This window comes from Crinia signifera, chromosome 2 (assembly GCF_055691185.1).
Source record: "Crinia signifera chromosome 2, ASM5569118v1, whole genome shotgun sequence".
In the NCBI taxonomy this organism is placed as follows: Eukaryota; Metazoa; Chordata; class Amphibia; order Anura; family Myobatrachidae; genus Crinia; species Crinia signifera.
Genome location: NC_139218.1, coordinates 74,097,108 through 74,110,372, shown reverse-complemented (window position 1 = coordinate 74,110,372; position 13,265 = coordinate 74,097,108). Strand labels below are relative to the sequence as shown.

Genomic DNA, 13,265 nt, shown 5'->3' with positions numbered 1-13,265 from the left:
TGCAATGTATTGTTGTGAAATCGTCATGTACCTGCTCTCCTTCCAGGATCTGTGATAGTTTATAGGCTGTAGCATCTTCTTCAAAGACTATAACTTTCCCAGTATTGGAATGTCTTGGTGCTCCGGCTATATAGAACGATGAATGCTTCCCTTGTGCTGAACTTACACTGTATCCTGCCACAGGACCATGCAAAATAAGGAAAAACCTGTCATTAATATCTGGTTATCAAAATAATCCCTTGTCTCGTTTCACATATCTACATTGTGTTCATCAACTTTAAAGTAGATCTGTCATCTTAGCATTAGCTTGCATGTGACACATTCGCATGCAGAAAACTTTGCAACCAAGTTTACAGTAACACTGAAGGCCTTGTGGCCACTTGGTGTTGAGGAGGATTGAGGGACTAATTCAGCAAGTCCGCCAATCTGACTGTAAGTAGACAGCCGCCACCCAGACAGAAAGAGTAACTAGTGTTCATTCTAGCACCCGCCATCTTTGAAAACCCATGCAGATCCTGTTCCCTGCCTGGGGTGTCGCCGTCTGCTGTGGTGTTTCTAGCACAGGTCTGGTTTGCATATCAGTGCTGATATACAGATCACACTGTACTAGAAGCACTACAGCAGACAGCAACACCCCAGGTAGGGAAGAGGAACAGCGTGGGTTTTCAAAGATGGCGGGTGCTAAAATGAACACTAAGAAACCACCTCAAATTTGTGAGTTAATTGCAAATTGATAGTGTATAGCAATTGCTAAATTTTGTAATTCCTGAAACATCGAAGAAACTTTTCTGTCTGTGCAAATCTGAATAACTCTGAGGCTTCCACTAATCTGCAAAAAACACACAAACCAGCTGGTGTTTATATAAGGATTCCACTCATTTGTGGCTAAGGGGGGTATGCAATGTTGGTCAACCTCCCGCAGCCATCTCCCGACGGGGGAGATGGCTGCGGGGCCCTATTCAATGCTGTCTTCCCCGACAGCATTGAACAGGGGTTCTCCACAGAACGAGCCCGACATCACAAGCTGTCGGGCTCGTTCTGCCGAGAAAAGCCGGAAATTGGCGAGCTCCCTGCCGGAGCTCGTCTATTTCCATCCTCAACTCGCGGCCACGCCCCCTTCTCGCCGCTCGGCGGCCGGGACATTGAATCCCGACCGCCGAGCTCACGTCGAGCAAAGCGAGAACGGGACAGGGGCACGGCTATCGAGCTTGCTCGACAGCCGTACCCCTGACATTGAATACCCCCCTAAGACAGGCTGGAAGTGGTCAGTGTGGACACTACAGACCCTCCCCAAAAACACATGGGCACACCAGCATTTTTCTGACACACCCAGTAAACGCCAAGTTTCCGCCTGGAAATGCCATCTTTCTGTCAGTAAAACTGCGAGTGGATTGAGTTTACGATCCATATGAATTTTTAGTCACTAATGCGCAGTTGTTTAATAATTGTTCAATTAGCAAGTTAGCGATCCATATATAATTAGGCCCTGAGGGCCAGATTTATTTAGCTCGGTGAAGTGATAAAGTGTCTGGTTTTTATCAGCCAATCAGCTCCTACCTGTCAGTTTTCAAACCAAGCCTGTAACTTCATAGGTAGGAGCTGATTGGCCGGTGATAAAAACCAGACACTTTATCACTTCACCAAGCTTAATAAATCTGCCCCTGAGTGCGCTGATCTACATACAAAGGTTGTACAGTACAGTAAGTGAATAAACACACAAGTTTATTATTTTAGTTTAAAATATGTGTTACCCTGTACCCCCCTGTGCTATGTGGGGTCATTTGCACTTCTGTGTCATGTCCCTGTTTCAGGTGTTATGCTATGCCCCCATGTGCCATGTGTTACCCTATGCCTCCCTATACAACGTATTACATTGTGATCCCTTCTCCTAATATACAGGGATCCTTGATATTTGCCAGTTAATGCAAAGCAAACTATGCTCAGTAAGTGCAGAGAACATACTGTCTGATCAGCATTAACTCAGCAATTAAATAGGACAAAGTTGCTGTAAGACGCTATTAATGTACTTTACCTAAGTAACTGTATGCTGCTGACTTTGCATTATCAGATGACTCGTTGAGAAATGTCACTTTATGTGGCTCTGTATTTGTGACATAAAGCATCAAACCCCCAGACCAGTCAAAGGCACCGACCGTACCAAGCATCAGAGTGTGCTGCAAAGGCAACATTGACGATTAATTCAGATCTACAATTCTACATTCATTAATTCATTCATTCATGATACTTGGGGCCATATTCAATTAGCTGCAAGGGATAGTCTGAGATAAAATCTCCAAATCAGGGATTTACATGGAATCAGTGGGTTTTCAAATGGTAATTCCTGATATTGGGCACAAGGAAAATGGGTACTTGTGTATTATCCGGGCGCCCATCGCATCGCATACCACTAATTAAGGTATGCGATGGGACCCAATTTCTGGGTTTCCAGGGCCGACTATACAATTTTAATATCGTGTCGCATCGCATGCCATTATAATGGCATGCGATGCGATGCGATTATAGCCGATTTTACATTGTATAGGCACCCTGATGCCTGATTCCTATGTTAAATGCACCCCCAGACCTTGATTTTAAATTGTATACCCACCCTGATGGGTGATGACTATGTGAAATGCCGCCCATTGTTAATGCCACCCCAGTATCAACGCCAACCCAAATCATGGCGAGCGCAGCAAGCTCGCGAGGGGCAGTGATACGCGTCCTCCGACCTTTTCATACCCCCACTATCCACGTCGGCGTGGAGTTGATATCAGATAGTGTGTCGAGCGCAGCGAGCCCCGCGAGGGGACGCGGAATAAATGTGAAGTAATCCGCGTCCGCTCGCCACACTTCGGGCTCGGTGGCTCGCTGCGCTCGCAACACTATCTAAAATCAACTCCACGCCGACGTGTATAGTGGGGGTATGACAAGGTCGGAGGACGCGTACCACAGCGCTCGCCACGCTTCGGGTTGGCGTTCATACTGGGGTGGCATTAACAATGGGGGGGCATTTCACATAGTTATTACCCATCAGGGTGGGTGTACAATTAAAAATCGGGTCTGGGGGTGCACTTAACATAGGAATCAGGCATCAGGGTGCCTGTACAATAAAAAATCGGGTCACATCGCATGCGATGCGATGAGACCGATTTTTTGTTGTACAATGCCCTACAATGGAAATCTTGGGCGCCCATATAATACACAAGTCACAAGTAATATGTTATTTGATTGAATAGCCTTTGCTTGCACCATGGGACATTAGGCAGCAATTCTGCAGCTACTCTATTACTTTGGCTATCAATACATATTGTTTTACTACACAGATGTCTTCCTTGAATGTTTGGATTTTAGATGCTGATTTGTACCTCGTCCTTCAAGTGAACTGCAAAACCTGTTTGTGCCAGGTCAAATTCCAATGAGTCACCTTTAGCACCTGTAGAAAAACACAATTATACAGGGTTTAACAATGAATACAGTAAGGTTGCATAGTAGGTATATATAAGAATATTAATTTAATAAAGACTACTTGTGAATTTCTGTTTTCAATCCCTCAATAATACTGAGCATATAAGCGTCACTATCCAGAAACTACTGGCATAGGTAACTTGGGGGTGGGGTGGGTGTTTTGGTTGCACAGAAACCCCCCTCCATGGCCAAAAACTCAAATCCTGACCACAATAGCAGCAGTGGTTGGAACATACAGAAAAAGGGACAGAACAGAGCTGGTGCAATGCCCAGAGGCAGCAGTGGATCTGAGCGCTCAATCAGCACACAGGACCACAGAGCAGCTGCCAACAGGAAGAAATAGGTGTCTTAACAAGAGGTTGGCAAAATAAAGCTGAATTCTCTTGTATTTATTATGGAAAATGTAATATTTTCCTCTGACACTTTCTCCCATACCATCTATACTATATACAATTTATAGTTGTAATTACTACTATATTTCACATTAGCCAGTGTACATTACAAGCACTCTAGTGTATATATCCGTGGATACTGCAAGTGCCGGGCCTTATTTTGGTTCATTCTTTCTGACAAAATCCTTCTTAGATGGACAAAACCATGTGCACTGCAGGGGGGGCAGATGTAACATGTGCAGAGAGAATTAGATTTGGGTGAGTAATTTTGTTTCTGTGCAGGGAAAATACTGACTGCTTTATTTTTACACTGCAATATAGATCTCACTTTGAAGTAAAACCCCACCCAAATCTAATTCTCTCTGCACAAGTAACACCTGCCCCACCTGCAGTGCACATGGTTTTGCCCATCTAAGAAGGATTTTGTCATAAAGAATGAACGAAAATAAGTCCCAGAATGAGAGATGGGGACTGAGATTGTGAAATTCTGTAATCCATCATCCAGAGAAAAAAAACAATCAGCCCTGTTGCTGCATCTAACCCAGAGAAAAAAAAACAATCAGCCCTGTTGCTGCATCTAATAACTGTTGTAGGTGAATCTGTATACTTATGTCTGAAGTGTTCAGGGCCGTTTCTAGAGGCGGACAAGCCGTGCAGCAGCCCGGGGCGCCGCACGGCTTGTCCGCCTCTGAAACAGCCAGGGCGCCCGGCAGTCTAACCCCCCCGCCCGCAGCCGCTGCCGCTGCCGCTGTCTCCCCGGCCGCCCGACTCCACGCTGGAGAGGGGAGGGGAACGCATCGTGCGTTTCTCCGTCCCCTCGCCCACGTCACTGGGCTGCCGCTGTCAGCCAATAGGAGCTCGGGCGCGGGATAGGAGAGAAGCACGATGCGCTCCCCTCCCCTCTCCAAGTAAGTTTGTTACTGGGGGCATATGTTTGTGACACTGGGGGGCATATATCTGTGGCACTGGGGGGCATATATCTGTGGCACTGGGGGCATATATCTGTGGCACTGGGGGCATATATCTGTGGCACTGGGGGCATATGTTTGTGACACTGGGGGGCATATATCTGTGGCACTGGGGGGCATATATCTGTGGCACTGGGGGCATATATCTGTGGCACTGGGGGCATATATCTGTGGCACTGGGGGCATATGTTTGTGACACTGGGGGGCATATATCTGTGGCACTGGGGGCATATATCTGTGGCACTGGGGGCATATATCTGTGGCACTGGGGGCATATGTTTGTGACACTGGGGGGCATATATCTGTGGCACTGGGGGGCATATATCTGTGGCACTGGGGGCATATATCTGTGGCACTGGGGGCATATGTTTGTGACACTGGGGGGCATATATCTGTGGCACTGGGGGGCATATATCTGTGGCACTGGGGGCATATATCTGTGGCACTGGGGGCATATATCTGTGGCACTGTGGGGCATATGTGTGGCACTGTGGGGCATATGTGTGGCACTGTGGGGGCATATATTTGTGGCACTGGGGGCATATTTGTGGGACTGTGGGGGCATATATTTGTGGGACTGTGGGGGCATATATTTGTGTCACTGTGGGGGCATATATTTGTGTCACTGTGGGGGCATATGTGTGGCACTGTGGGGGCATATATGTGGCACTGTGGGGTATATATTTGTGGCGCTGTGGGGGCATATCTGGCACTGTGGGGGCATATTAGTAAACAGCATCGGTTGTGCGGCAGCGGCACATGGGGCATAATGTGTAATGGGCATTACGATGTGGGGAGTATTGTGTAATTGCCATCACAGTGTGTGGTCTAATGGGCATCTTGGTGTGCGGTGTAATGTGTAATTGTCATCACGGTGTGCGGCGTAATATGTAATCGTCATCACAGTGTACGGCGTAATGTGTAATTGGCATCACAGATAAATAGTGTATAATGATTAAAGTAGCCTGTCATTGTGAGGCGTACTAGGTCATTGTGTGGCCTTCAGCCAGCCAACTTAAGTGCGGGAGGACAATAACAATTCCTGCAGCAACCAATGTCTGGTCTTGCAGGTTGCAAAAGTGTGATATAAGGTAATTGTTTTCCTGCTAGACCACGCCTTACATTAAGCCACACCCCTTTTAATATCAAGCCACACCCCCTATTTCGGCGCGCGCCGAAGGCGCGCGAAATTACTATAATACCATGCTATGTATTGGGGGGGGGGGGGGGGGGGGAGGCGCATTTTTATTTCTTCGCCCTGGGAGCTAAATTGTCTAGAAACGGCCCTGGAAGTGTTAAGCACACTTCACTTATTCCCTGTTCAAGGCCTGGCAACACTGTAAGTAGCATTTTCATTTATACTTGTATGTAGTGATTCAACAATCCGCACAGCTGCCAAAGGTGAAATTTAAATAGCTATCCCTGTTTAGTTAGTTGACTTGGTAAACCACTCCTATTGTTGTAAATCTGATTGCACCTCTAAAGGTGCCCATACACATTACAATTATTGCATACAATATTGTATACAATATTGCATCTCATCGCATCTCAGTTTTGCGATGAGATGATATCTAGTACAAAAAGTATGAACTAACTACCCCTTTATTATCCTGAGAGATTTCTAAAGTGGAGATAAAGCCTATATGTTGAATAACAACTCAATTTTACAACATGATCTGCTCCTTTACTCTCCTCTTAATTATTTATTTATTTACAGTTTCTTATATAACGCAGCAGATTTCGTTGCGCTTTAAAATAGTAGACAGTGATAAAACAAACTGGGTAACAACAGACAGACTTGGGGGTTAGAGGGCCCTGCTGCAAGCTTACAATCTATAGGGATATAGGAGGGAAACACAAGGACAGGCACCAGTAATAGCATAGCAGTCCCACCAAGTTACAAGTCCAGAAGGGAAGCTATATAATACATACTGTAAGTGCCTCGGAGGGTTATGCATGTAGAACTTAAATATGATAGGCTTGCCTGAAGAGGTGAAAAGTTTGGAGGCTAGCGGAGAGTCATTTAATTCAATTAAACTGAATTAAATGATTGACCAGAAGAACCAAATCAAACACTTATCAATACATTATTATTTTATACATGAATAGTAAAAAAAAATGGATATAATCAAGTGTGGGAGCTGCACATTTTGTAGTGGGTGCAAGGATCAAGTCAGAAGAATTGCAGAACCATTATAATATAATCAGTTTGAATACCGTGGTTCTCTTGTTAACATCTACACATTGAGTGAAATGGCCGGAAGTCTATAAACGCACTTGTTTAGTTATCTTTTTTGCAAATTCTAAAAATAATCCTCATTCATCTTCTAGATGCGGTTTATCTGGCGGTATTATCATTTGTATGAACCTGCCTTCTATCCCAATTATCCGCTGCTGTAAGGAGGAAACAAGTCCATCCAGTTTGGAGTAGTCATCTACTCTTATGACGTGATCATTTTCATCGGTGGCAATGAGTTTCAACTCATCATAGGCTTTGACACTATTAAATGCACTTCCAACCTGTAGAGATTATTAAGAAGAAAAACATCATCAAAGACAGTTTAAAGTCCTTTACTGTGTTAAGGTGGCCATACACGAAACAATTATTGTATACAATATCAGGGCCGTAACTAGGGGGGGCTGGGGGGGTCACGCGCACCGGGCGCTGGAGGGGGGGGGCGCTGTCAGGTCTGGGGACAGCCAGCGGAGGTCCGTTGACAGGCAGCGGGGTTCCGGGTAGCCGCTGTAGCGGCAGCTTGACTCCGTCCGTCTCTCCTACTAGCACGGCGGCAGAAGCGCTGATGACTTTGAAAAGACTTGCCGGACGCTGATTGGATGAATTCAGCCAATCAGCGTCCAGCAAGTCTTTTCAAAGTCATCAGCGCTTCTCGCCACCGCGCTAGTAGGAGAGACGGACGGAGTCAAGCTGCCGCTACAGTGGCTACACCAGTCCCCGGAACCCCGCTGCCTGTCCCCAGACCCCCGCTGGCTGCACACAGGAGGTATGTATGTTGTCAGCGGGGAGGGGGGGTGGTCTCCAGCGCCAGGGGCAAGGTGGTCATATGTTTCCCCCCCCCCCCCCGTCAGGCACCAAATGACTGCCTTGCCCCGGGCGCCGGAAACCCTAGTTTCGGCCCTGACAATATCGCATTTCATCACATTGCATAGGTTTTGCAATGCAATGAGAAGAGATGAGATCTAGTACAAAAAGTGGTACTTGTGTATTTTCACGGCGCCCGATATATCGGATGCGATATCGGCCGATATATATCGATGCGATCCAAACTGATATTTTACCTGTTCATAACCCCACTATCCACTACGAATGGAGTTGATGTTATATAGTGTGGCGAGCGCAGCGAGCCACCGAGCCCGAAGCGTGGCGAGCGTAGCATGCCCCGCGAGGGGACGCAGATTATTGCACTGGCCACACTATATAAAATCATCATGAACAGGTAAAAAAATCGGTTCAGATCGCATCCGATATATCGGGCGCCGTGAAAATACACAAGTACCCAAAAGGTATATACTTTTTGTACTACGGTAGATCTCATCTCATCTCATTGCATTGCAAAACCTATGCAATGCGATGAGATGCAATATTGTATACAATATTGTATACAATAATTGTACTGTGTATGGGCACCTTAACAATTAGGTTGTTCATTTAAATGTTGATGAATGTCAGTTATAAAGATGATAACTGTCAGTGACCTGCTTGTCCACCGGGGGTGGAGGGATTCTGTAACCACCCATCAACACCACCCATCAACACATGCAACTGCCAATCAGATCCCTGAAATCCCACAGGGATCAAACCTATATTGCTGCATCTCACACATTGCTTAATCATGGTTTCACCCCTTAGAATTGCTCCAAAACAAAGCAGCCTGCAGCCTCTTTCTGTTTACATAATGATGTACTATATTTATGGTACATTTATAATTAAATTTAATTGATTGTGCTATGACAATTAAAGGAGGTTTCACACAAAATGTATCTCGTACTGTAACTTATGAAGCCATTTATAAATGATATAATATAGTGCCATAAACATTTATGTAATAAATTGTTTGTTTTCAACTATAGCATTATAGTGAAGCACCAGTTATAAATACCAATTTAAAATTTATCTTGTATTAGGGGTATTGGTGGTTTGAATCCCCAGTGATTGCATAAAATGGATAGGTAAATTAATGAAAGAGTATAGGCAAGGCATGTCCAAACTGTGGCCCTCCAGCTGTTGTGAAACTAGACATCCCAGCATGCCTTGCCATAGTTTTAGCCATTCCTAATAACAAAACTGTGGCAAGGCATGATGGGATGGGGCTTTAGTGATTGTAGATTTATAATAGTTTAGATTTGTTTGAAAATTAAGGGCTTTATTGCCTGTCATACAAATTTCTATTTCGCTGACAGTGTGTATATAGTATCTATGTAGTAGGGTGGTAACGGGTGCCGGACAGTTTCCCGACAGTCGGCATCCCGACAGTCAAAACTCTGACACTCGGGGTCCCGACGGCCACCAGCTATTCTTCCCTCCATGACCCTCATAGAGGGAGAATAGAATAGGTGGCAAGCGTAGCGAGCCACCGTGCCCGCAGCGTGGCGAGTGCAGCGAGCCCGCAAGGGGCTTTGTTGCGCTCGCCATGCTGTCTGAGTCCGGCCAGTCGGGATCCTGATGTCGGGCTAATGACTATCGGGATCCCGACTGTCGGGACCATATACCAGACCCGTGGTAACATATCTTTCATGAAAGCAAATGTTGTTTATAAGACTCACCCCAATACTAAATCGTTCAATGCTTTTCATCTTCGGAGAATTAATGACAGTTGCTAAATTCACAGGATCCATGAATATCTCTCCATCTGTCAAAACCAGAATTATTTTGGTGGCGCTTTCCATAGATCCATGACTTTCATTGAAAATATTATTTCTATAGAAAAAATATATTTTTAAACAAAATTACAAAACTTCAGTAAACATTTACTAACAAGAAACTGATTATTTTTCAGATGTCATTTTCGGAACTTGTGTATTATCACGGCAGCGGTGCGAGCAACGTAGTTGGCGTAGTCAGAGCTACACAGTCAGCGCCAGCCAGCATAGTCGTAGTAAGGCAGCGTAGTCAGCGTAGTGTAAAGTAACTAGTAAAGCTGCCGGTGTCCACAGAGCCGGGTGCGCTGGCAGACCTGGAACACCGGCAAGCCTAGTGACCGTCTCTCACACAGCGCCGGTAACCACCAGATCCCCTGCGCTGGCGGACACTGGCGGAGAGTCGATCATGCGGGCACCGGTGGAGAGTTGCTTCATCTGCCTGAGACACATGAGACTCATACGCTTGTCCATCTCAGCAATTTGTACAGGACGCATTTGCCAGTGCTCCATGTCCACGTCAGCCTCCACTATCCACGTCGGCATGGAGTTGATTTAATAAAGTGTGGTGAGCCCGAAGCGAGGCGAGTGCAGCGAGACCCGCGCAGGGACGTGGATTACATCTCAAGTAATCCGCGTGCGCTCACCACGCTTCGGGCTCGATGCGTTTGCCACACTTTATAAAATCAACTCCATGCTGACGTGGATAGTGGGGGTGTGAACAGGTCGGGAGGAATCGTACCGCGTCCGCTTGCCAAGCTTCAGGCAGACGTGGATAGTGTGGGTGTTTCAGGAACACATTCACACCTGTCAGGCGGGTTAAAATGGTCAATGGTTCCCACACAATGTAATAAGCGCTGACTGACTACGTAAACTCCGGATAGCCGTGAACGTACTGACTACGGCTGCGGGAACATGACGCTAATACTGACAGGGACGCTGACTATGCTAACTACACTGGCTGCGGGAACAGAAAGCTGATACTGGCAGGGACACTGACTACGCTGGCCGCGGGAACACTACGCTGATTCTGACAGGGACAATACACTAACTGCGTAACGGGCGCCTCAATTTCTTACCAAAGTATATATACGATAAAATTCCTCCCCAGTCCGTTAATGACTTTTGCCATCATGGTATTTTATTTTATGGAGAGCTTGCATGTATGCAGCCCTGCTCTGCGCCTCTGTGATCTGGAAAATACGTTTAGTGACTTTTTTGAATGTGCTGCATCCTTGGCTTGTGTACTGCTGAAGCCATTGCAATAGAGATAATATAAAGTAGATACAGTAGTAATTAATCTTTATGGCATAGGTACTAGCAACTGAAGAGTCCCAAATGCTTCTTTATTTCAAATATATTTTAAATTATGTTATGACACAGGTAAGCAGACATTTATTTATTTACTTATTTATTAATAGTTTCTTAAATTGCCTAGCAAATTCAGTTGCACTTTACAATTGTAAGGGTGGGTGTGCAGCGCTAGGTTTGAATCTGAAAAAAGTATACACTGCCACATGTAAATATAAATATAACATTTATTAATACAAAAAATAATTAGATGAGAGCTCTCATAATAAACCATATACAGTAAAATTATATATTAAAAACAATTAATATGATTGGACAGAGGCTCTCTGATGTGAATGAGCTCCACAATATATTGCACCAGCACGTTATATTTACCAGAGGGAGACTGGGAGATAATAGAATGTCTCCTTGATGGTATAGCTGCATAGGATATGTCCTGATCTGGATAAATGCCCAGTGGGTCCAGGTAATCAAGGCAGATTTGTTGTAAGCAGTCCTTATGGTATGTGTATACCTGGCATGATACTGCTGGTAGCTGCTGAAAGGTAGAAGTCCTGGAAGCAAAAGTAAAACTGGTCCGGAGTAAAGTGCAGAGTTTGGTGCAGTCCTGGTATTGTGCAAAAAGGCAATGTGGTGCAGTGGAAAGATGCTGGAAGCTGCTCAACGCGTTTCGACGCTAACTCGCGTCTTCATCAGGAGCTTGGGTATGGGGTCTTGTCCAAGGACCCTGTATATATACCCTAAATTGATTGTTCCCATGATTACAGGTGTGGGAACTCCAATGATCATTATGTTAAATACTAATAAAAACACATATCAAATACATTAAAAACAAACATGTGGTAGGCATGCACAGGAGGAATGTACAAAAGTCTATTATTATACATAATAAGAGCAAAAAACGAGTTTTAAAAAACAATACAATAGTCATGTGATCATGTCACATGATCGGGGCCGATCACATGACCCCGGAAGTGACATTTGCGATCTGTCTCAATGGGATTTAATAGTATATGGCACAGATGGTAGATAGCGTATATGCACACTAGTGTAACGGGCGTCTGAGACAGAGCCAGATTAAGATCTAAATGGGCCTGGAGCTGAAAATGATCAAGGGCCTATTATGCACAATAATAGGGGTGGTGGCCAGCACCTAATAATGTGGGGGGCATGACCAGTGTTCTGGTTGGGTGGTCTGCTCATGGGTGTGTCTCTATTTGTGTAAATACTTTCAACTAATTATATATGCCTGTAAAAGGCAGGGGGCTGGCATAGGAAAAATGCAGGGAGATATATTGGCGGGTGCCCTCCAAAGGTGCACCCACAGGATGCCAATGTCCTAAGATACTTGCGGGGTGAGGCGGCATTCAAGTCATAAAAAAAATACTGAAAGCCAAAACTTGGTAGACAACATTTCAGCACCTTTTATATGGTCACCTAAGTTTACCACACCATATACCCCTTATACAAATCATGCAACACAATCGTAACCCCTTTATACTGTACTTGCCTCTTACACATTATGCCACATGGAATGAGCCAAAATTCACACCGATTGAGCCAAAATTCACATTATGCCACACAGTTTAAGGCAAAATTCACATTTTGCCACATGGATCAAGCCAAAATACACACTATACGAGGCATGTCCAAACAGTGGCCCTCCAGCTGTTGTGAAACTACGCGTCCCAGCATGCCTTGACATAGTTTTAGCAATCCTTAATAGCAAAACTGTGGCAATGCATGATGAGACTTGTAGTTTCACAACAGCTTGAGGGACATCGTTTGGACATGCCTGCACTATACTAAACAGATTGAGCAGTATTGCACAATATGCTTCATAAATAAGGGCATTGCGCGCCAAAGGCGCGCATTAAAAATTTTCACCATAATGCCCATTACATGACAAGCCTCACACCATAATCTCCAATACATATTATGCCAAACACCATAATGCCTATTAAAAATTATGCTACATACAGTAAGGGCGGGATGTACTAAAGGGAAAATGCGGTAAAACCCCCGTTTTACCGCATTTTTCTATGTACTATTACTCGGCCGCATCGTTATCGCAGGGCAGGATATCGCCACCCTTGGGTGGCGATACCCTATAGAAGCCTATGGGCTTCTTTTCGCCACGTCGCCGCAACCCCGCCACCTCGTCTACCCCCCTCTCCCCCTCCCTTGGGCTTACCTACTTGCAGGTCCTCCTGGACCCCGGAAGGTAAGCCCTTCCTCCCCCTATCAACGCAGA

General features: G+C 45.3%; 1 protein-coding gene across 1 annotated transcript in view; it reads right to left on the bottom strand.

Moving 5' to 3' along the window:
- Positions 1 to 13,265, bottom strand: part of ITGAE (integrin subunit alpha E) — a 129,351-nt gene that overhangs the window by 66,202 nt on the left and 49,884 nt on the right. The window contains exons 10-14 of the mRNA XM_083170689.1: positions 9,608 to 9,761; positions 7,198 to 7,345; positions 3,366 to 3,433; positions 2,033 to 2,174; positions 32 to 174 (exon numbers count right to left, since the gene is read on the bottom strand). Coding sequence (XP_083026815.1) covers positions 32 to 174; positions 2,033 to 2,174; positions 3,366 to 3,433; positions 7,198 to 7,345; positions 9,608 to 9,761 — 655 coding nt within the window. The remainder of the gene's footprint in view (positions 1 to 31; positions 175 to 2,032; positions 2,175 to 3,365; positions 3,434 to 7,197; positions 7,346 to 9,607; positions 9,762 to 13,265) is intronic.